General features: G+C 42.5%; 1 protein-coding gene across 13 annotated transcripts in view; it reads right to left on the reverse strand.

Moving 5' to 3' along the window:
* CELF4 (CUGBP Elav-like family member 4) overlaps positions 1-19287 on the reverse strand; it is a 721430-nt gene extending 702143 nt beyond the window's left edge. For 10 of the 13 annotated variants that reach the window (XR_011736445.1, XM_071802133.1, XM_065860489.2 and 7 more), the window contains exon 1: positions 18741-19287. Coding sequence is in view for 12 of the 13 variants with exons in the window: in XM_071802133.1 (XP_071658234.1) it covers positions 18741-19020 (280 nt within the window). In the remaining variant the exon portion in view is untranslated. The remainder of the gene's footprint in view (positions 1-18740) is intronic. The other 3 variants (XM_065860484.2, XM_065860483.2, XM_065860478.2) reach the window with 1 other exon arrangement.
* Between the last annotated feature and the right edge of the window lie 3283 nt (positions 19288-22570).

Here is a 22570-nt window from a genome sequence, read left to right on the forward strand (position 1 = left end):
TCTGAGAGGGTGCCTGGCATTTTGAGAAAGAGCGACAGAGAAAATTCAAGCTACCAAGGCAATGGGCTACCTCGACATAGTGAAGATAGCTGCAAAAATACAGGCAGGAGCCATACACAGCTCCTTTGAGACAGGCTTACTATCTGCCCTGCCTCAGTTTCCCTTTCATTTTGAAGTGAAAGATGTTGCTAACTTGCCACAAGAAGATGTTGCAGTCACGTCTTCTAATATGTTGTTAAATAGCCCGCTCTCTCTAATATGCATATCTTGTTTTTGCTGTGTCGGAGTCAAATAACTTTTCTGCTGCCCTTGCTGGAGCCCGCACAGAGATGGGTTGTGTGGCACATGGTCCCAGCCCATGCACACTGCAAAGGAAAAAAGAGAACTTCAACACTTTCATTTCTTCCTCCCATCAGACTGGGCCAAATCCTGATCTCTTTTATATCACAGTAATCCTGGAAGAAATTCACAGGAGTCAGTGCCTCTAGATTTACATGGGTATAACAGAGAGCAGAATTCATCACCACGTCTTCATAGATGGCTCCTAAGCAGGGAAAAATACTAAGGCCTCCTTTATCTTGACGGCACAAGATGGCTCAATAAATGTAAAGCACGTGTTATATAACAGCAGAATAATCTATGGTATTGAGGTCTCATGGATCCTGCAAGTATTTTCTGCTTGCAAGAGGGGGGGAATTAAATAAGGAGAAAAATATATATTGAATAAAGTGCTTGTTGCAGAATATTTTTTTTTTAAATACTGAACTGTGAAACCTAAAGTAGGGCAATACCCTTCCTTTCAACAATACTTTGACTTCCTACAGTCAGCAGATGCAATATGCATAGGATTCAGAAAGATCCCATTAAAATTCATTAAACCGTGTTTCCAGCTATTTAGTAAATTTTGAAGAAAAGAAACCTATTGCCTCTTCTGCTCCATACGATGGCCTCTTTGAATGTAATTAACCCTTCATTCATGGGTCTTTCTATCCAACTAATCTCCCACCCCGTGCCTTCCGATGCATTTTTAATACCACAGCTAATACCGCCACCTAAAATCCTCCAGCAGTCACCATGCAATAGAGCTCTTTGCACTGGCAAGGCACTGTAAATCTCCATAAACAGTGCTTGGATGAACAGCAAATTCAGATAAGTGATGTGTTCTTTTTCATGCCTTCCAGTTACAAACGGGGGATGCTCTTCATCCTTCAAGATAGATTTTTATCCAGGAATGATGTTGGTTTCATACTTGCCCAGGGGATTTAGCTGCTGGGTTTGGGGAAGCTAGGCAAGAAGGGGTGTAAGGAGGGGAAAGAGGGCATAAATAAATAGTGAAACAATACAGAGAGACCTAGCAATACGCATGCAAATAAAGCTCCAGAATCAAAATGCAAAGCAACGATGGATCCAGAAAAATCAAGAGATGTTACACAAAGTGCCAACTTTATCTGTCCAAATTGTAAAACTCTGGTCTCTTTATTACATGGTTGACAGAGGCTCAGGACCAAATCTGGTCTAGCCCTGAGTGTGATAAACCGTGACCAATTTCAGATCAGAGCTCCTATTTACGGAGGTGCTAAGTGGAGAGGGGGATTATATCACGCAAAACAGAAGTAACCAAAAATATTCCTGTTCCCCCCTTCCTCTTTTCTCATCTGATAAATTAGCCGGTTTGTCAAAACAGGAGGGGCCAGGGAGAAGGCTTTGGTATAAGAAAAGAAAACTGAAGATGAGAACTGAAAACACTCTGTGTTTCTCTTCGCTCAGAGCAAATCCCATTTCCTGGCCAAATCTAATCAGAATCTGTCCTTAAAAAAAGTCAGGGACGAAATATTTTGAAATATAGGAAGGGTCTGAGCCTGATCCATGCTGCAAAGTGTGCGAAGTACAAGGTGTTTCTTTCATTATTTCAGTGTTCTGCCACAGCTATGAAGGAGTGTTATTTCTGAGTCACAGAACTCTGCTTTTCACCCCTACGCTTAATTATTTCATCTGAACTGCAGATTTCCATGGATCCAGCAAAGCATTTAAGCACCTGCTCAACTTTAAGAACCTATTGCGTTCTGGGAGGCTTTCCACAATATGAATTAAGCACACACTTTGCTGGATGCATGGCTCTATACCATAACTACATTTCATCTGGAAGAGATACAAGCCCTTTCCCAAGGGGTTCGCTCCTGTTTAGTACATTGGTCTAAAATTTGTCCACAAGCGTATTTGCCTTTTATACTGAAGACTTTGTCGTACCTGATTGAACTCTGGCATAGTATTTGTAATCAGTCTTGGACAACTCAGAAAGGACTAATTCTGGCACTGCAGGACAGGACAGGAGCGTTACTGTTTGTGTATTGGATCTGAGTCTCACCCTAAACCCCTAGGAAGCCAATCTGAAATCTGCCTGCTTAACAGAGAGGCACTGCCATTGCCTTGCTCTGCCAAATCAGGGTATTTTAAAGAAAAAGCAGAGTGATTCTGTTTAAAATGCACAAGACATATGTACAGAGGATGAAAATTTCGAAGTAAGGCACAAGTCTTAATTTATGGGGAAGTGTTATTTTAATTGTTTTTTCAGAACTGAAAAGGGAGAATGGAAAATGTCTAGGAGCTCAACTCTGCAGAATTTGTGGACCTGAGTGACAGGCTAAACACTACACAGCAAGCTATGGAAAAATATCAGGAATCAAAGGCCAAAAATCTGGTCTCTGAGCTTCACAGTCAAAGACATGCAATGTACTATCCTTCTGCCCAAGAAAGAGTAGCAAGTATGCACTACAGATTTGGAGTTTAAGCACCTGTACAGGGGGCTATGTCAACTGCTCCACACTCCACTGGCACTGAGCATGTTGCCTGTAACACCATGGAAATGTGTGTAGAAGTTAACAGCAAAGTTCAGTCTCTGCGAGAAGATGAGCATGGATTTGTTCACTTTAATTGTTTCCATGATTTAAGCGTTAGGCACCAGGAAATTAATCTGGGCAACAGTCAAGACAATCTGCAGAAAGCTGGGTCCAGTGTTGTTAAAACAAGCTGGCTGAAATGAAAAAGTGCAGCTGTGACTCTGCCTGATACCAACACACACACACATAAACACACGCACGCACACAAAAACGGCCCCGATTTTTATTCTTATTATTTATGGACACAGATGAAAAGCCAAAGGGGGCATGGTAATGCACACAGATGCTGATTAGCTGGAGATTATATTGATGATGTAATAAAAATTCACTTTGTCTCTTAAGCTGCACCAGGACAATCAAAGAGAGATTAGATAAAAATCAGAGAGAATGAATAATAGAAGGGAGATGTAACATCGTAAACCGTAACTCCCTGCAAAATGTTCTGCCTCTGAGTGCCCTCAGTCAGAATAAATAAGGGCTGGAGGGTGTAAATACAGCTCAAATGTAAATAGGAAGGAGGCAGATGTGGCTTTGCATGTGTATTATTTATCAATAAACAGCTAGATATGTGTATCTACCTGTGTGGGTTTCCAAATACACACATACACATCTACACGCACTCACCTTTTTAATTTGAACAGATGACGAGAGGGAGAGAGAGGGAGAAAGCATTGTATTTGTAGAGGGACAGATGGACACAGAAAAGCGTGTGGGGTAAACAATTAGAAACGTATGGGAAATGATCTGAGCGAGAAAGATGTGAACTTGCAGGAAAAAAACGACTGAGAGTCTACTTAACAGAGTTAGAGACACAGATACAAACCCATGCATGCACTTGTATTTACCTAAACATACACCGGGGTGGGTCCCTGTCTGAAAAAGGGATATCCCTAGCCACAAAAAATCCCAATCAGAGAGAGACAGGAGAAAACTTTCTCCTGTTAGAGTGCTTGCTTGAAAAGGAGCAGAACTCCTGCATATCCAACATTGGTTTAAGTTTACTGACCATGTTTAATATTTGATTAAACCTTTGGCATAGCTGACTATCCTGATCTGAATAGATGATCCAATGCTCTCTCTGGTAGTAAAGCAGAGCATAAGTAATCGCTGTCCTCTGACTACTGCTGCCTTATGCATACGACTAGGATTTTGCTGCATCTGAAAACCTGCTACCTGCTTCTCGATTCTTTTCAGCTGCTTGGTATTTTCAGCTGTGTTTTGTGAAATCAAACAAACAAAAAAAAAACCAACAAAATGCTTCTTCCAGACATGGAGCGGGCTGCAATTTTTTTGTAGCTGAGGGAAAAAAAATCCCTTCTTTCCAAAGTCTTCTCTGTCTTAAGTGTTTTACCTGTTCTCCTCACTCTACTTTTTGCCCATGGTTTGCATTATTACTTGCTAAATAAATGAGAAAATGCTCATCAGCTTGCTCGGCAGCTTGGGGATGTTTGTGTGGTTGCCCACACACACACACATGCACACACGCACACACAGATACATACAGCAATTTTATAAATAAATCACAGTCACAGGGGTGAGGAGAGGGCATGTGGTGCTTCGCGAGGGAGCAGAGCAGCAAAAAAGAAAGGACATCTCCAGGATCAGAAAATAGGAGCTGTCAGAGTTTCTCTGTGCCTCTTAACGCCTGTGAGATGGCCACTGCTGTTGATCACAGAAGGAGAGAGAAGGGAACACCAACCCGGGCTGCTTTCCTCTGGCCACCTAGGTGAGGAAATGTCTAATCCCTCAACATAGACAAAAAACAGGTCTAAATAATCAGCCTACATGCTTTAAACCTCAAATGAGACAAGGCTTGCTGGGAGAGGTAATATCTTTTATTAGGCCAACTGATATCGTTGAAAAAAAATAGAGAAGCTTTCAGGCACACAGGGAAGTCTTGTCGTTTTTTCCCAAGCTATATCAGCTGGACTAATAAAAGATATTACCTCTCCTTACAAATGTTGTCTCATTTATAACCTTAGACCATCACCGCTAAAGCTACAGCACGACTTTTACCTTAAGTACACACAAAGCTCTTTGCAAAGCTGGATATCACAAATTCCTCTTTACACATGGCAAACTGAGGAAGAGCAAGGTCTAGGAATGGGATCTGGTGGGACAGAGAAGGTTAGTAAGAGGGCTGGACTAGAAATAGGCTCCTAATCCCTGCCTACCTTCCTCTGAATGAAGAATACTTTGATGCAGAACTACATCAAAGGCTTATTTTGCCTTCTTGCTTGAATCTGAGGTTGGAAGAGAAGGGTCCTGGAGCTGAAGGGTAGTTATGTTTCAAAACAGCAGGGAAAAATATTTTTGCAAGAAGGTGAACTGTAGTCCCAGAAGAGACTGCCAGGAATAGTTAAGAATAAGATCACGATTTTGAGAATTCAAAGGAAAATGTATGCAGGATTTTTGTTCAGGTGTGAGAAATCTGCTGCTGACTTAATGAAACAAGAAAAGTTAAAAAAAAAAAAAAAAGGTGCAATTGCGTTGGAGAAATTATAGACTTACTGCACTGTTTTATTTTTTTAATTTTTGAAAGAGGATGTCAAGCTTTGAACCTCAAAGGAAAAAAAAAAAAAAAACCAGCAACTTTTCTGTCTACTCTCTCAGTAGCTTACATACAGAAATATGTATGTTTGTGTATCTGTGTGAGTATACTTCGTGGGTCTTTCTCCTACTACCCATAGCGTTTTTCTTTTCAACAATACTTGGTTGGTATGGCTCTTTTTTCCCAAACTGTGTTCAGGAAAGAGCTGAGAACGGAGAGGAGAGATAGTTAACGTGGTCTGAGAGAATCTGAGCGGCGGCTCGCAACATGAACCGGTGAAGTGCTCTCTACAGGGGTGACAGCCAGCAACAGCGCAAGGGCAAAATGTCGGTGCAGAGCCGAAGCAAGGGAAGAGAAGTGTGAACAGTGATGGCGAGAGCCGGGGAAACCGGTCTGTGGTGGCAGAGGTTGGCTATTGGAAACAAACAACTTGCAAGAACATTGTGTGAGACAGGCAGTGATCCTGGGGCGGCACCTGGGGAGGGACCTGACCCTGGGGACAGGTCTGAGCTTGTGGTCCACACTCCCACATTTGCCCTTGCAACCAGGGGAGGAAGCTTGGAGGGGAGGGAGGATGAGGAGCTGATCTTAGATGCAAACCCAGTAAACACAGGTGCCAGGAGTGGAGAACCAAGCCTGGGGAGAAAGCTGCTGGCCCGGCAATCAGACCGATGTCTTTTGCCAGGTAACACGGAGCAGGGTCATCTGCCTTGCTGTGGCTCGGCTATTTCTTTTCGGAATAAGAAGCTGCCGCTGGAAGTCCTGTCCCTGGATCAGCGTAGGGCAGAAGACAAGGGAATGCCATACCTATTGTGCAATTCCTTTTATGAATAAACTTGTAAAATCTAATTCTACCAGCACCTTTCTGGCCTTTTTCAATGAGCCAGTCAGTAACAAATGGTCATTTAACAGCACAAAGCAGCCATTATATAGGAGAACAGATTGAGGCTAATACAACACACGTTCCCCTCCAAACAAGAACCCAACATTCTTTCTTCCATTTTTTTTTCCCCCATCTGCAAACACAGTCAGTAAAGCTGAGTAAATATATAAATAATTAAACAAACAAATACTTTCTCTGCTGCCCCTGGGCCTTTGAAACTGAGACTTAGTTGGATTTCAGGCAATCAAACAGCATCACGTTCTCACACTCACACTGCACGCACGTTTCCTCTCCACCTTTGACAGAATATCATTGACTTGAGGGCACTGTGATGATTTCAAATGACTGGGGGTTAGGTAATCAACTCCACACACACATGTACACACATGCACACTCCAGCTCCTCCGTTTATTTCATAAAAGACACAAGCACAGATGGGATGGAAGCACAAACACCCCCCCACACACACACATACGTTGCTACTGATGAACTGACTAAAACTGCGACTGAAATAATAAAACAAAAAAAACAAGGAACGTGCTTCATTTGCTTGTCAGATCTCTGCTGTAGAAAAAAGCCGTTTCTAAATTAATTTTGCTGTGGCTAGATATTGGAGGTCACTGAAATCTTGTTTATTCCTCACAATATGCTACTTCTTGGGTAGCAACAGCAAAAACTCCCTTCTGGACTACCTTGCTCTGTCAAAGTCAGGAACGTTCAAGTCCCTGCTTAAGGATTCACATGGCGTCTGTCTGTTGTTTGTGAGGCTGGGTCAGAGTCTAACTATTGACTTCAGAGAGTGTTGGGTCGGTCCTCAGCAAATGGATGACGACTGCCGATTCCATCTGCCCGTACTGAGGGCAAGAGTATGCTTGTCTAGCGGGAACTTGCTGATTTTACTGAGCCAGAGAAGGCAGATAGCTTCAGCTTGGTCCAAACTGTATTGCAAACAATAGGTTTGGATTAGGCCCTTAGAAAAGAAAGGTGGGATGCAACCCTTCATCAAATCCTTGAGCTTTGCAGCTCCCTCAGTTGCCATAACAATGAAGAGTATATATATATGAATCACTAAAAGAAGGAAAAAAATAAAAAAAAGATCCTGAATCAGTCAATGATGATATTCCTGTAGACAGAGAAATTACAATAACTGTATCCTACTCATACAAAGAAAACTGGCAAAATTGCCATTGACCCTTTCTTGGCAAAGCAGGGACAAATATGTATTTACAAGTGAAGTGAGCAAAGCTAATTTTCCACCTCCCCACCACATGTTTTTTGAAAGCATGTTTTCCTGATCTGCACCAAAAGGGGCTCTGATGTAACACATTTGTCGTCAGAGGTGCACCAAAACCTACGCTGAAAAAACGTAAATGTCAAATTTTTACCATTAACTTCTCCCTCCTAAAATAATTAAAATAAAATAAAATAAATCTGACCAGCCCAATATTGCAGATGGGGAAACGAAAGATCAATAGCTCAGTGGAGCCAATGGGAATCCTTCCATTGACTCAACAGGTTTCAGATCAGGCCTGAAGGCACCGAGCTTAAGTGACTCCATCAGAGAGTGTTGGTAAGTAATTATCCAGGCAGTGATTAGAACCCAGGTATCCTCACTGACGCCCTCACCCACCAGATAATGCCCTTTGAATGAAGCTGCAGGCACAAGCAGCAATTTAAAAGGGGCATCTCTGAAGTGTATTAGCCACTAGTAAATAATCCTGAAGGAAGGCAACGCTTGCTTATCCTAATTTATTTATTTGCTTATTTAATTTGGTGTTAACTTTTATTAACACAATAGTAGAATGTAAAACCTAACTCCACTTTATCACCCTTATCTTCTGCAAGATCTTTATATGCATTTCCTTCCAGTGTGTCTATGGTTGGTTTGCCTTGTTTTGTTTTGTGTGTTTTGTTTTTTTTTTCCTTTCCCTTCTCTGTCAATGACTAAACTTGGAGTTAAATAATTGTAATATACTCTTTTTTTTTTTTTTTGGTATCAAAATTGGCTAGAACCAGACTCTTGCAAATAAATATGCAGCAATATTACGCTTTTAAAGACTTTGCCAGAGGATTTTTGTTGGTTGTCTTGCCCATTTCTCACTTCCACTCCTACTTTTCTCATTTATTGCCAGTATCTTGAATGAGATTTCTTTTTCTTAAAAGAAAAACAACAACAACAAAAAAATCCATAATCCAAAAAAAAAAAAAAGATAGGAAGAATGAAAACAAAGCAAAAATATGACCAGACTCCCTTCGAATGCATGAAACAGAACAAAACCCACAGAACAGCATAACTGAATAACAATAGATCTTTATAAAAGAGGGTGAAAAATTGCATCCTCATCCATGTATTATTGAAGATGGAATACGATCAAATAAATCGCTTTTAAAAGCAATTAAATATGCACAAAAGAAAAACATTTGCCCCGTAAACTGAGAGAATGCGTAATGAAATGCAAACCATCTTGAAACTAACATACGGAAACTGGAAGGAGACACTTCAAGCTGAATGGTATAGCGGAAAGAGTGAACCAGTGTACCTAGATAAGGAAGCTTAAGAGGGAGTAGTTAGGAAATCCAGAAGCAAGCAGGTCTGTGTATCTGGATTTAGATGAGTAACAACCTTAAGGCAGTCACACTGCTGCATATTATCATCGTTCTTGCCTCAAGGAGCGGTATCTTGCAGAACTGCCCGTAACTTAGGGCCCAATCCAAACACTGCTGCAGGCAAGGCAAAGCTTTCCTGAAGACTTCAGCAGGCTTTGGAGCGAGTCTGTCACTGCTCTGCAAAGTCCTTTCCCGTCAATTACAGCTTACGCATATCACAGAATATACGTTACTTCCACACTCTCCCCTCCATACACACAACACTTCTTAAATGCTGCTAAAGGTGTGGAAAATACTAAAACAAATCAAGCACTTCCATTGCATTGCTGCATTGAAAAAGGGCTTTCAGGGATTAATTGTGTTCTGACCGGGGATGAACTGGTTGACTAAAACGGTCCTGGCTGCTCCAAATTTCTCTGACCCCTGGCTTCTCGGCAGCTGCCAAGCAAAGATCAGATCCTAGAGAAAGAAGTATCCCGTTTCAGTCTGAATCAGGTGAAATAATGGGCAAGAAGCAGAGCCCTGCCTGTAAGAGTAAAGAAACAGAGTTTTCTCTGGGTTAACATTCAAAGAGGTGCAAGCCAGCTCAATCTACTCAGCAGAGGTACCTCCCTCCCTTCCTCCCCCGGCTCATGCACCATTTCAAAGAAGTGCATCTTTACCTTATTTTATTATTAGAATCAATCAATATTATTAATATTACATGTGGGCAATTCTGTAAATTCTTCATAGTTCTCCTCCCTGCCTGTTAACAGCAGGTACATTATACAGTCTCTGGTTAGATTGGTCAACCAGTCTATTGATAGTCTTAATAAGCAGTACCTATATTGTGACCTTTGCTCACAGAACTGAATCTCTCCTATAGGGTTGTCAGATTCTTTAAAGAAGTATTGATAAGCTCATTACTGTATCGCTACATATAATTTTAGGTGTGATTTTCACTCACCCTGAAGCATCTAGTAACCTAATACTATTTTTTTTTTTTCCTCCTAAAGCATTGGCCCTTTTACAATTGATCAAATAGTGAATTAGAGCATTATAGAGAGGAAACATAATCAGGGGATTTCTACAAGCACACTGTGATATATCTTTTGATCTTCTGACAACCTTCATCCCCCTGGATCCTAGGAAGGAAACACTGTTTTATAGGGATATTATTAGGCTGATGCTGCTTTATACATCTACCTGCAAGAAGCTACTGAATCCGACAAAGATATTTGTGTGCGTTTGCAGTGAGTGATGCATATTATGTGATGCGAATCTACCCTTAGGGACTGAAAAGGAGAGGAACTATGTGCAAATGTAAGTCTGCCCTTTCGATACATGTGTGCATATGCTGTCTCTGTGTGTTATATACACAAGTATTTGAATTAGAAACATGCCAAATATGCAGTCAGACCCCATCACACCCACTGTCTGCAAAGCTCCATTTTTATTCTGTTTGAAGAATCTTCATGTCCACAGCTATCTGCCCTAGTGCACTGGGAAGTCAGCTGGGTTGCCTTTAAGATATTTTGGAGACTCAGACACAATGTACAAATAAACCATAGATGGATTAATTAAGTGTGACTGTATCATTAAATTAGTATAATGAACAAACCACTATGTATCATATTAAACTCTGCATATAATTTCAGGAGTAGCCTGTTAAGTCACCTGACACTTTCATGCAAAGAGTATGATCCCCGTACTGTCTTTTGGAAAGTAATTATTTAGAGACCTATATCAGCCTGTCTGTACTGAATGCATGTTTTCATTAATATGCATATATAATAAATGGTTGCGTATGTGTTTGATATACAAATGTAGCAGTCACACTTCTATATCTCTGCATACGCACTTCTCATGTAAAAGTTCATTCTCAGTTGCACCTTTCATGTAAATGATGTCTTTTCATGATTTCCGGATTTAAATCAGGGTATTAAAGATCTCAATTACGAACAGGGAAAATAATATCCTGCATTACAAACTGTGTCTGCACTGCACCTTGGTCTATCAAACTGTAAGCAACTTTCTGGTGCCAAAATACTTTGAGAGACCGAACACTGAGGTCCTGTCTTACCATCTTACCGGCAACTATATGTCCCTGGGGGCATCAGCATAGCCAACAAAGCTGCCTATGAAGTAGTTAATGTTAAACAATGATTGTCCATGTTCAACAAAGGAGGGAGAAATAAACAGATAAGGGTGAGGTAGATCGAAATCTGCATGCCTCATTGGCTGAGCTGTCGGATATTTCTAATGCATCTGAAGGCTTTGTTACTAAGAACCTGTTAAGTATCTTTAAACCTTTGATCTGTAGCCAGTCTTAACAAAGGTGACAATTAATTAAAGGAGAGTGCATTGCAATAAAGTTACATCGTGGTCAGTTTATATATACTGTCCTAAGTTGGTTCACAGATGTCACTGTCAATTAAAGTCTTATTGGAGTCCAGTTCATTATCAATTTTTCCCCTTACCTTGATCAATATTTTTGGCTGCTTCTGCTTGACAAACTTAACACAATGTCTATATCTATATGTCTTGACATTCATTTACATGGAATAGATGGCCGTGTATGATTTATTTTTAGATACTACGTATGGTCAGGTACTTTATTTGAGAGGTTTAGAGCTCTCATCCATTTTTATTTTAAGGAGTGACAATAATAAGCCCTCTCTTCCTTCGAGGGGATGTCAGTTGGATATAATGAATGCACATTAAAAGCTGCATTCACCTGTGTGTGCATTCACTCTGTGGCTCATGGTGACAAAAGCAAATAAATGCAATACCTGTGATGACATCTTGACTCCAGCCCATACCAAGTGCTGCGGCACAAAAAGTGATTCAATAGATTGTGCGGTCCCCAAAATGTGATGATGCATCTCGAGGAGTTACAGAGAGACAGAGGCCCCTATAATATATACCCCCGTTCAGACAGTGAAGCAGTGGTGGAAGGAAGCCATAACTTTAACTTGCCATAGTTATTATTTTTCCCTTTTTCCTCTGCAGATTTTAGTACATAAGGGTCAGTCCACCATGACAAACCTCGGCAACAGTCATACGGACATCAGTGGAGCAGTTAAACGAGTGAGAAATGTAGCAGGGGTCAACTTTTCCCAGTTCCTCAGCTTTCTTTTAATTTTAATTTCACTTACAGAAGGAAAGCTAAGTTAAGAGACAAGTCAGCAAGCCTAGAAGCCAGTAGCATTAACTGTAAGTGTTGTGATTTGCTATGTAAATTCACAATCCAGAATTTTAAAGGGAATGTGAAATGCTGAATAAGTGCAAGCCTACACCAGCATTTCCAAACATGAACCCACCGAAGTGATGGCAAAAATCTCGCTGACTTCTGCCCAGCAAACAGGCAACCAGCCTTTGCTCCCTAAAATGATGCTGGGATTAATGAAACGCCAGCCCATTTGTTAAGACTGGGACCAAATTTAGCTCGCTTAACACCTCACCTGTTTAGTGCAAAGTGTTACAGGGCAGAAACCAGACAGTGCTTGGTGGACAGGTCATGGCGAGCCCTGCAGGCATCTGCTTTTGTGGGATTTTCTTGTAAAGCTATAGCCAACACCTATGTGAGTCTTTGGACATCTGATCTCTGTTCTCTATTTTAAATGCAGGTAACTGGCCCAAAAGCTTAGATCATCTCCCCCACTTTTGCACCCTTGGAATCATTACCGCCTGTCGCATAAACCCGCCTCAGTTCACACTTGATTGACGGGAGGGATGGTAACAGCTCCTTTAGTGTCGTTATGGTCTGTCGGGTCAGTGCGGCTGGTATGCATACGCACAGGGTATGCATGATGAAAAACACCCTGACGTCTTGCTGAAAAATGTGGCTGCCTATTTCCAGCTCTTAAGGTTCAGGGAGACCCTTCTCGGTCATCCAGTGTCTTCTGCCCCTTGCTTTTGACCACTGTGCATAAAGACTCCCCTGCCTGCCCTCCTTCACAGGTACAATCCACTTTTTGGTTGAGCACAAAACATTTTCTGCAATCTCACTCACTCTTTACCCAGATAAAATTTCCAGATACTCTCTGACAACTTCCTTCAAAAGACTATTCTATCAGCTGCCTGGCTTTTATTATACTATGCAATTTGAATTCTCTACTAAAGAAAAGCCCGTCTGTGACACGGGCCACTGGCCAATGTACAATACGGGACCAGATGAACCACGCTTTTCATCCAAGGTGACAAGGATCCTCAATTTTTCCCCCTATTTCAGTATTGACATTCCCAATTTCTTCTGGCAGAATACAGGGAAAAATAAAATAAAATGAAAACAATCTGTCCCCTGTTTCTGTTGTTATACTTCAGAAATTAGTAAGTTCCTGATTCACCCTTGAATTAAAACCTTGTTTTGGCCAAGCAGATACTATGAAATTCGGTTATTCTCACTATTTTTCTTTTTTTAAAGAAAATAATAAGTACCTTTTTTTCCTTCCCTAAAATGCCCAAGGACACCAGTATATGTAGATACCGAGGGACAAAAGCGATCATAATCTATAAATGTGTAGGAAATATGAGTCCAACCTGGAGATAGGTAAGAGAAGAAACAAAAGCTCTAGAAACACAAACTTTAATTTCTTTCATCCACATTATGTAACTTTAAAACAAACATGTTCTTGTAAGGATGATTAGTTGATATGGTAGTGGGGCTAGCTGGAGAACAGCTTTCAGTGCAAAACTTAACAGCCAAGCGAGAGATCCCAGAAAATTGGAGTTTGTATTGGAAATGCTGACACAACCGTAACAACAGCTTCATAACTGGCTGCAGCTGCTTTTAGAAACCAGAATCCATGTCCAGACCCCTTGAAAAAGAGTTAATATGTATCCCTCTAATTTATGAAGCAATCTGAGCTATCTTTTTGACATTATCAAATACATATGCATGCTCATCTGTACGGGAAATTATAAAGTACAGGGGGTTGTTTTTTTTTCCTTTCTCTTCGATCAAGCTATCCAATTGCATTTTGATTGTTTTAAGGGGTTGCTCTTTAGACCTAAGGCATGTTTTATTCCAGTTTATTTGCGCATTTACCTCCCTAAAACTTGTTTGTTTTACTACCATACTAAATGCTGTATGTGTTTCTTTCAGCCGGGCAAGCCTTATGTTTCAATTATGGAGGAGTTCATTCAGCACCTGTATTGCATTGTGCTTCTTTTCAACTAAATTTCCATTTCCCAAAGGCTATATGCATGAATGTGTATATTTTTTTTCTGTATGTATTCACACACATGAATCTATGCATTTATACTTATATACAAATATATTATCTTGATTTAATGATCATTTTCACAGCACCTTTGAATTTCTGAGACATTCAAAACCTTAACAAACATTCTTAGACTTAAAAAGATTTTAATTTTCCTATCATCTACCTTTGTAATCAAATGGAACAGAATGTAATGAATGGAAGTGGCGTTTACCTACCCTCGAGGTGTCTTAAATTTAAAAATTATTTATACTTTTGAGAAGATATCGCAGTAAAAGAACTAAACTATTCTTTCCATGATGCATTTTTCTAGCTGCATCAAATGCTTACTGAGTGAGGTTCGGGTCAGGTAGGTACATGCTCTAAACCACGGGACTACAATGGTGGATTTCAAGGAGTTTTGGTGGGTTTAGTGTTTTCTCCCCTCCCTCCGTGAGGGCTGAAAGAATGTTGTAGCTCTCGCGTCTATGGAAGACTCTTGCTTTCCCACTGCACGCTATCTCCACTCTTTAAGTGCACTCACCCGCATGTGTTTCAGTAAATCTCAGTTAAGTGTGGAATGCTGATTTCTTCTGACTTCCTAAATAGAATATTATGGAGACCTGTGTGTTTTAAATTAAAACACATTCCAGGCCTTGGGTACAAGCATGCTTCAATAGAAAAGGCTGTTTAAACCTATGGGAACAGTCCTATATTTAGATTACATTAATTCATAAATATTATACTAAATACCACTTAAATTGGCCTTAAATGACTTCAAAGATAATGCATTATAATATGGCTGTCCTGAGAGCACTAACCTTTATGTCTCCCAGTAACTCAGCCTTTAAGCATACTCCACTGCTAGATAAGAAGGGGGGAAGTTATGAATGAATGGTTTGCTAAATTGTTCAAGTGTGATTAGTTAACTCTGTGCATGTGTGTGTGTGTATGTGTGAGCGCGTGGGTGGGTCAGCTCAGCCTCGGTAGGTTTCTACCCACGGATCTCCAGCACACAGCCTCTTCCCAACCCTAGAGCAAAGCACCATGGCAGGAGTGTGTTCCTGCCCCGTGTGGAGAGAAGCGAGGATGGGGGAGAGATGCTGCAGCTACGCTCATGCCACAAAAGCTTCTCTCAGGGATCTGGCAAGCCTTTCCCACCTTTCCTCACACACTGATACCCCCCTACCCTTTCTCTCTTTGCGTGTCTGCAAAAGAATCATGTTCTCCTGCCTCTTCCCTGGCATCTGACCTGGTATCATCCAGGGCTGCTGGTGGGAAAACCTGGGACTTCTCTCTCCTTTGGTGATAGTTTTTCTGGGAGGGGGGCATAGTCATGTACTTTACCGTCAGGTTGCTAATTTTCAATTTCTTTCCGCTACAGGGGAGCATCACAATAGATTCTCTTAATAATATTTTCAGGTATATATATCCTGCACTCTCATTTCAACAGATTTACACCTGAAATTATTCTGATTGATACATTTTTACTTTAAGCTAATGCCTCTCTCTTCCCTCCTCCCAACACAAAACTGGCTTCTCCCTCTCCACACCCAAGGTTGGCTCTCCATACACTTAAATAAACTACAGCCTACTATTAACCCTTCAGGGTATACTACTGTCACAGCCTCATCCCCTGGATTAGGAACGAAATCAACTGAGAGTGATGGATCAATTAATGTATAAGCATTATGCATCACTTATGGAAAGCATCTTGGGGCTTCATATTGCCATCCTAACACAGAGAGCCAAGTTGGACTATCTTTGTGCAATTCTTCATCTATGCCTGCAAAGCAGAGCCAAAATAAGGAGATCTGAGTGAATACTATGCTTCACATGACAGCATATAGAGAAGGGAAAGGGAAAAAAAAAAGACTGAAAATGAAATAAAATTAAATAAAATAATAAAAAAGCCAGATGCAATCCTCATTCTTCAGAGCCCCATCATGCTTTTTGACTTAATAGTAATTAATCACTACTGGCAAGAAAGTAATTTTTTTCCAGGTAGCCAGAGGCACATTTTTATCAGGATTAGCTAATAAATCAGCAGCATCGCTAGAAAGGAGTTCAAACTCTTCTCAGATGTACTAAATAAAACCGATCTCTGAAATGCTGGCAACTCGGTGTCTATTGAAGCCTCTCTCAAACCCTAGCCTGCAAAATAACAATAATCATCATCATTTTTCCTTCCAAAGTCCAAAACTTCTAGGAGGTTTAAAATGACTGTTTCTTTCAAGATGAACTCATGCAATTTAGTTTGATGAGGTGACAAGATTTCCCATCTGGCTTTTTTCCTAGGTTGCAGCTTTAGAACAGAAATGAAATGAAGGGAAATGAAGTTAGTATCTTGCTTAATTCAGGAATATGTGTTAAACACATCCAAGCAAGATAAATGATCTCTCTCTCTCTCTGCCTCCCTCCCCTCCTTCTTGAGTTTGTCTCTGTGAATACAGGCATGCAGTAAAAGCAAAACTGAACTGAAAGAGGATGGATTAACTTCTATGAAATAGAAATTCAAATTAGCGTATAGATCGATTAATTACAGGTTTGATAGAACATAACAAAAGAATAAAATCTCATCAACAAATAAAAATAACCTCCCTCCACCACAAAAATGCTTTCACAAGGTGTTAGCTCAAAGGTTTCCTCTACATTATGTTGAGTGATTCTCTTCAGCGTAGCTTTTAACTGCTATTATTTTTATTTTACAGAAACCTTAGATAATTTTTGCAAACACATGTGCGCACACACAAGCTCAGTGGCTATTCTCACTATGCCTCATCTATTAGATGAAATCTCCCAGGACCTTTCTTTCCTTGTGCTTCTTACTATTATTTTTATTATTATTAATAACTATTACAATACAGATGTCAGGTTTAAATGATGCCCATCAGACCTTGATGTGGCTTCTAGGAAGCTTGTCTGAAAATAAAGCAAGGTTCGAACGGGCTACGCTGATCATTGTAAATATGAGAAGGGTGTTTGGAGCGACTGACAAGAAAGGAAGAAAGAAATACCCTATAAGTTCGACTGAGTCCCTGGTCGCTGAGCTCTGAACATTTTCTCTAGCCCGTGTTGAAACTGGTACTTTGCACTATCAGGGTACATTTTCATTTGCATTTCCTGAGGGTGGAAGAAAGGAGAGTGAGTGGGAAGGGGGAAGAAATGCCTGCTGAACATGCCGTTAAGTTTAAGATTTACAACTCGCCAAGGCATCTGGAAAGATGGGAAGACAGTAATGCCATTACCAGTGACTCTCCTTGCCAGCAGTCCACCAAGCTGGAGTAGACATTGCTACTGAACCTCTCCTATAACACATGCAACTTCCACTCCCCCTGTGGTCCCCTGCAAAACCCTTTCTTCTTCCGCACTAGATTCGGAGTCACACCCCAATCACTTCTGATCTGATTTTTGCTGTTGTTTTTAATAGCTACATATCTAATGAAATAAACACACACATGTATACAGAACCTGAGTTAATAAAGTGGCTTGCTTCACTCCTGGGTCTCGTCTGCTCCTAAGCGGGGCTACCATGCAAATTATCTTCAACTTCTTTCCTGTGAGTCCTACTTTCCTACCCGAGCATCTGAGCATCTCTCCCCCACCACACACACCCTCCCCCACCTCCAAAATGTAGCATCGTCTAATCTGAAATGCACCTCTGGAGAGCCTAACCTAAGCAGGGAAAGGAGCAGGCAGAAATGGAGTGAGTGAGGTATCACATGAGGAGTATGTCTCCACTGCCTTTAAAGAAAATCTAAAAAGTTCCCGGGATGGACTTTGGGCACATTAAAGTAGTGCTTAGAATATGCCTGCTCAGAGACTTCTCCGCTCTGTAACTAAACTGCAACCCGTCTCTCCCGGATCATCTTCTCCAACACTCACACTCATGCTGTGATTTCGTACAGACACCCCCCCCCCCCCACCAGCCCCGCTTAAGATAGATAGGCTCTTTTTATTGTTGTTTATATCCCTGTTCCCATGCTGAAGGAAAGGAAAATTAAATACCCCCGGAGCAACTCACTCTCCTCCACCTCTGGTTTTGGAGTAGGCTACAGATAATTATTGTAACAGCAGTAAAAAAAAAAAAATAAATAAAAAAAAAAAAATTTTCAAAAATTCTTTTTTTTAAAAAAAGGAAAGAAAAAGAAAAGACGTCGGTGCCAGCTACACAACAGTTGTAAAATAGGGGCTCCCCAGCTCCGCGCAAGCACACGGACACACACACCCCCGGGTGGAAAATGTGCGGCTCCCAAAGATAAATAAAGAAATCCCGGTTTCAGCACCACCAGCGCGCGGACAGCTGCCTGCCAGCCCCGCCGCCCGCCCGGCGCTCGCAAGTGGCTTCGTCGCACCCCCCAAAAAAAGGGGAGCAAAGAAATAAAAATACTAATGAATAAACCAAACGGAGCTGACCCCCTTCCTTCTCTCTTTTCTCTTTACAGGAGATTCTATTATTTCTTTCCCTGCCCTCCCATCCTGCTGCCTCCACCCCCGGGCCAACTGAAAATGAAATAAAATGAAATCGAAAGGAAAGAGAGAAAAACAGACCCAGAGAGGGAGTGGGAGCCTGCCTTCCTCTCTCGATCTCTCCCGGGAAAGTTCAGGAGGTAACTCACCTTTGTGCATGCCAGTGAACCTGTCCTTCAGCACCGTCAGTTCATAGATCTTCCCGAACTCCTCGAAGAGCGGTTTGAGGTCTTTCTCGTCCAGGTTACGGGGGATCTGCCCAATAAAGAGCTTAATGGCATCGTGGTCCTTCATTGGGATGGTGGATGGGTTTCCGGGACTATGGTTTAATCCGTTCATATGCCCGTTGGTGCTGGGGTTGCTGTGATTGCTACTCAGGCTGGTATTGTCTGGTTGTCCGTTTGCTAACGTGGCCATCTTTATATACATAGAGAAAATCTTCTTTCCTTTTTTTCCCCCTCTTCTTTTCTCTCTCCCTCCCTCTCTCTCTCTCTCCCTCTCTCCCTCTCTCTCGCTCTCTCGCTCCCTCTCCCTCTTTCACACACACACACACACTCACACACACACACTCCTCCCTCTCCGTGTCTCTCTCTCTCTCTGGGTCTGATCTGATTTTTTTTTTTACATTGAAGATCTGTGTCCTTTCCGTTTAAACAGGCTGGATCGGTTCAAATTCCCAGCCAGACTAGGGGGTGGGGTGTGAGTGCGTGGATGTGTGTCTGTGCGGGGAAGTGAGGCTGGGGGTGGGGGATTGCTTGTGCCTCTACTCTGGCTAACCCCCCTCCTCCCATCCAACCACCCCCCTGTCTGTCTGCCTGGGAGAGGCTTAATGGTATCTTCCAACACAGCCCCTGGCTATAAATAGCACTAGGCGCATGGCTCTTTGAGACACAGTCAATTTCTATTGTGCCAAGTGAGCAAAGGGGAACGGTTGCGTTTTTAGGACCAATGATGATGATTTTTTTTTTTTTCCTTTTCCTTTGCAAGCCCTCCGATCAATCGCTGTCGTTATAATTTCAGTGATCATCGGGAAATCTGCCTTTTTATTTGAGAGGGGGAAAAAAAACAAACCCAAGGTGTTCTTATTTCTTCCTATTATGATGTCTCTTATTTACTCTCATGATTTCGCAATTGATAATAAAAGCAGTTCAGATACGGACGAATCCTCGGGCTCAGAGGTTGCTTTCGGTGTTGTTGTTGTGGTCGTGATGTTACAAGCTCTCTTTACTATATATGTTCTTGTTGCATCTAAAAAAATGCATGCTCTTTAAGCTCATTTTTTTAACAAAAATTATGTTGCTGCTGATCATATCAAGCTAGGAAAGGCACAAACTATATTATTGTAGCTCTTTGGAGAGAGACGAAAAATATCGAGATGATTGTTGTTAATGTTCATGCTGCCGATATTTATTTTACGTACGATCAGTGCGGGCGTTATCTCCTATACTAGCTGTGTGTGCGGGTGTGTGTGTGTATTGGGAAGAGATTGATCAGATAAGATTTTCTTGCCCGACTTTCAAGCCATCAGGATATTCTCTCTCTCTCTGATGGAAACATAAATCGTATTTTGTAGTCATCAGGGATCGGGAGTTGCTTGTCCGAACAATGCTCTCTAGACAAAGTGTACTGTATGGTGGAAATGAAGTCAGCTCTCCTTTCATAGCATCTGGGGGTGGGGAGGGCAGGGAGGCTCGGATTAAGGACGAAACTCCCCCTTGTCCCCCAAATAATAATAACAGCAATCCGGACAGTAACAAAACAAGACTCTGCGTGCGCTCGGAACAATTTTCCTGATTTTTTTTCCCCCCCTTTCCCCCGGCTTCCGTGCGAGCTGTGCGGGGATGAACCTCGCAGAAGCTCCAGCAGGCGAGCTCGGAGCAGCCTGCGAGTTACCTGTTCGGAACCTTCCCCCTCTCCGGCCGGGCTGCAGCCACACGGCGCCCGAATACCTCCTCTACCCCAGGCGTGCGCGCAGTCCCCGCCGGTCCCCACGCCCGGTCCGGGCCGCTCCCAGGCACCGCGGGGGCTCCCAACCATTGTTCCCGGCGCCACCGGCTGCTCCCCGGGGCGGAGGCGGCGGCGGACTCGGGGGGGTGGGCTTGGAGCGGGACCCCTCCAGCAGCCCGTCTCCCGGGAGCGCCGGGCAGGGCGCCGGGAACACGTGTGACGGTAAACGGAAGGGGCAGCCGTGGAGAAGCGAGATTATTAGTTTAGATTTGCGACGTTCCTGCATGTTTTATTGACCGGAATTTATTTATGCTTTAAAACCAAACAAATAAAAGAAACAAAACCACAGCACCTTTGTAGCACTTTTCACTTTATTTGGCTTTTGTTTTAATAACAGAGCAGTAGGCAGTGTCCTACACCCGCTTTAAAAAAAAATAAAAATAAATTAAAATAATAACCCAATGCAGGTGTCCCAGCTATTACAACTACTGTGACTGCGAGTCCCTCCGAGCTTTAAACGGGCGCCCCTGTCAGGAAACGTGAGCGGAGGGGTCCGATAGTGGGGCGCGGGGGGGCGGTCCTGGGCGGAGGGGGGGGGCGGGGGTGCGGCAGGGCTGCGCCCCTCCCCTGCGCGACCGACGGTCCCCGCGGGGGGAGCGCTGCGGGAAGCGGGGCGGGGACGGGCCCGGCCCCTTCGGATCACCCCCCCGCCCCGCTTCCCCCGGGGCCCGCACCTGGGGGTACAGCCGAGTCCGGTCCCCGGCAGCCCTCACCGCCTATTACGGGTCTTTAAATATCTTTTTGCCGCTAATGGTGAGGCAGCTGCTGTCAGACGCCTAATGCCGGGATGGTGGCAGGCACCGCGCATTGTCTGCTGTCTGACCAGGCAAGCTATTATTGGGGTCTAAGGGGGGGATCTGTCTGTCTTCCCTTCCCAGGCACACACTTACAACGTTTAAAGGCTAAAGACACGGAGATCTGACAGCGCAGAAGCTGCGGGTGGGTAAAACCCTCAGACAGCCCCTCTCACAAATTCCCAGCCCTGTGACTCACCCGCTTTCAAATCTTGCCTTGTGCCTTGGACTGTGATAAAAGAATGACAACAACAACAAAATCTGCATGAAACAAAATCTTCTGGCACCCCACACCCTGAATCAGGACATTAAAAATCTTAATATTTGCTCCTTCTGAACCTTAAAATTGCATCCGTGCTGGAGACTTGTTAAACCTTTTTTAGAGAAGGAATATCTACTCTAGTGAAAAGTGAAACAGCATCCGGCTCTGATCCATCCTAGGGATAGTTCTGTTAACACCTTGTCCATGAGCAGGCCACTTTGCTTGCAATCATGGTTTATCCCAAATGAAAGACAATTAGAAGAACAGGGCAGTGAAAAGAGTAATTTTGTTGCTGAGGGGGAGTCCTTTTTATAATAATACATATTTAAAAAAAAAACTTCGAGCTGGTCCACGCCCCGTTTTCACAGTGCTGTTAAGTATAGTCATTTAGAAATGGATGCCGTTCAAGTACAGCCCCCTGGTGCACAGGCACAGCTGTGAGGGGTGGCAGGATGAAATAATATGGACACAAATACTGCTGCAAGGGCTCTGAGATGAACACAGCTGCTGCAGTGGATGGAAATAAGCTGTACCCCATAAGCACCTTTACACATGTACAAGGGACTGTACTAGATTTTAAACAGATACAGGCAAAGGAGGAGTGAAATTGTTATCTATAAACCGGCCTTTGCCGAACAGTTCCCAAGTGAGAATTGTTCCCAGTGTAATCACAATGGGTCCAGTTCAGCAATCCGTAAGCGAGGGAGTCCACAGGAATTTATAAGAATAAAGTCTTTTGTAACAGGTTTCAGTTTCTTCTGGACAGTGAAAATTATTTATCAGCTTGGAATCAAAATGAAGCACTTTAAATTTCTCTTCCCCCAGCTTGCCCCCCTCACTTCATGTCTACCTGCAAAAGAAAAAAACAACAAAAAAACAAAACAAAACAAAACAACCAACCAACCAAACACAAATA

This window comes from Patagioenas fasciata, chromosome Z, assembly GCF_037038585.1.
Source record: "Patagioenas fasciata isolate bPatFas1 chromosome Z, bPatFas1.hap1, whole genome shotgun sequence".
Classification (NCBI taxonomy): Eukaryota; Metazoa; Chordata; class Aves; order Columbiformes; family Columbidae; genus Patagioenas; species Patagioenas fasciata.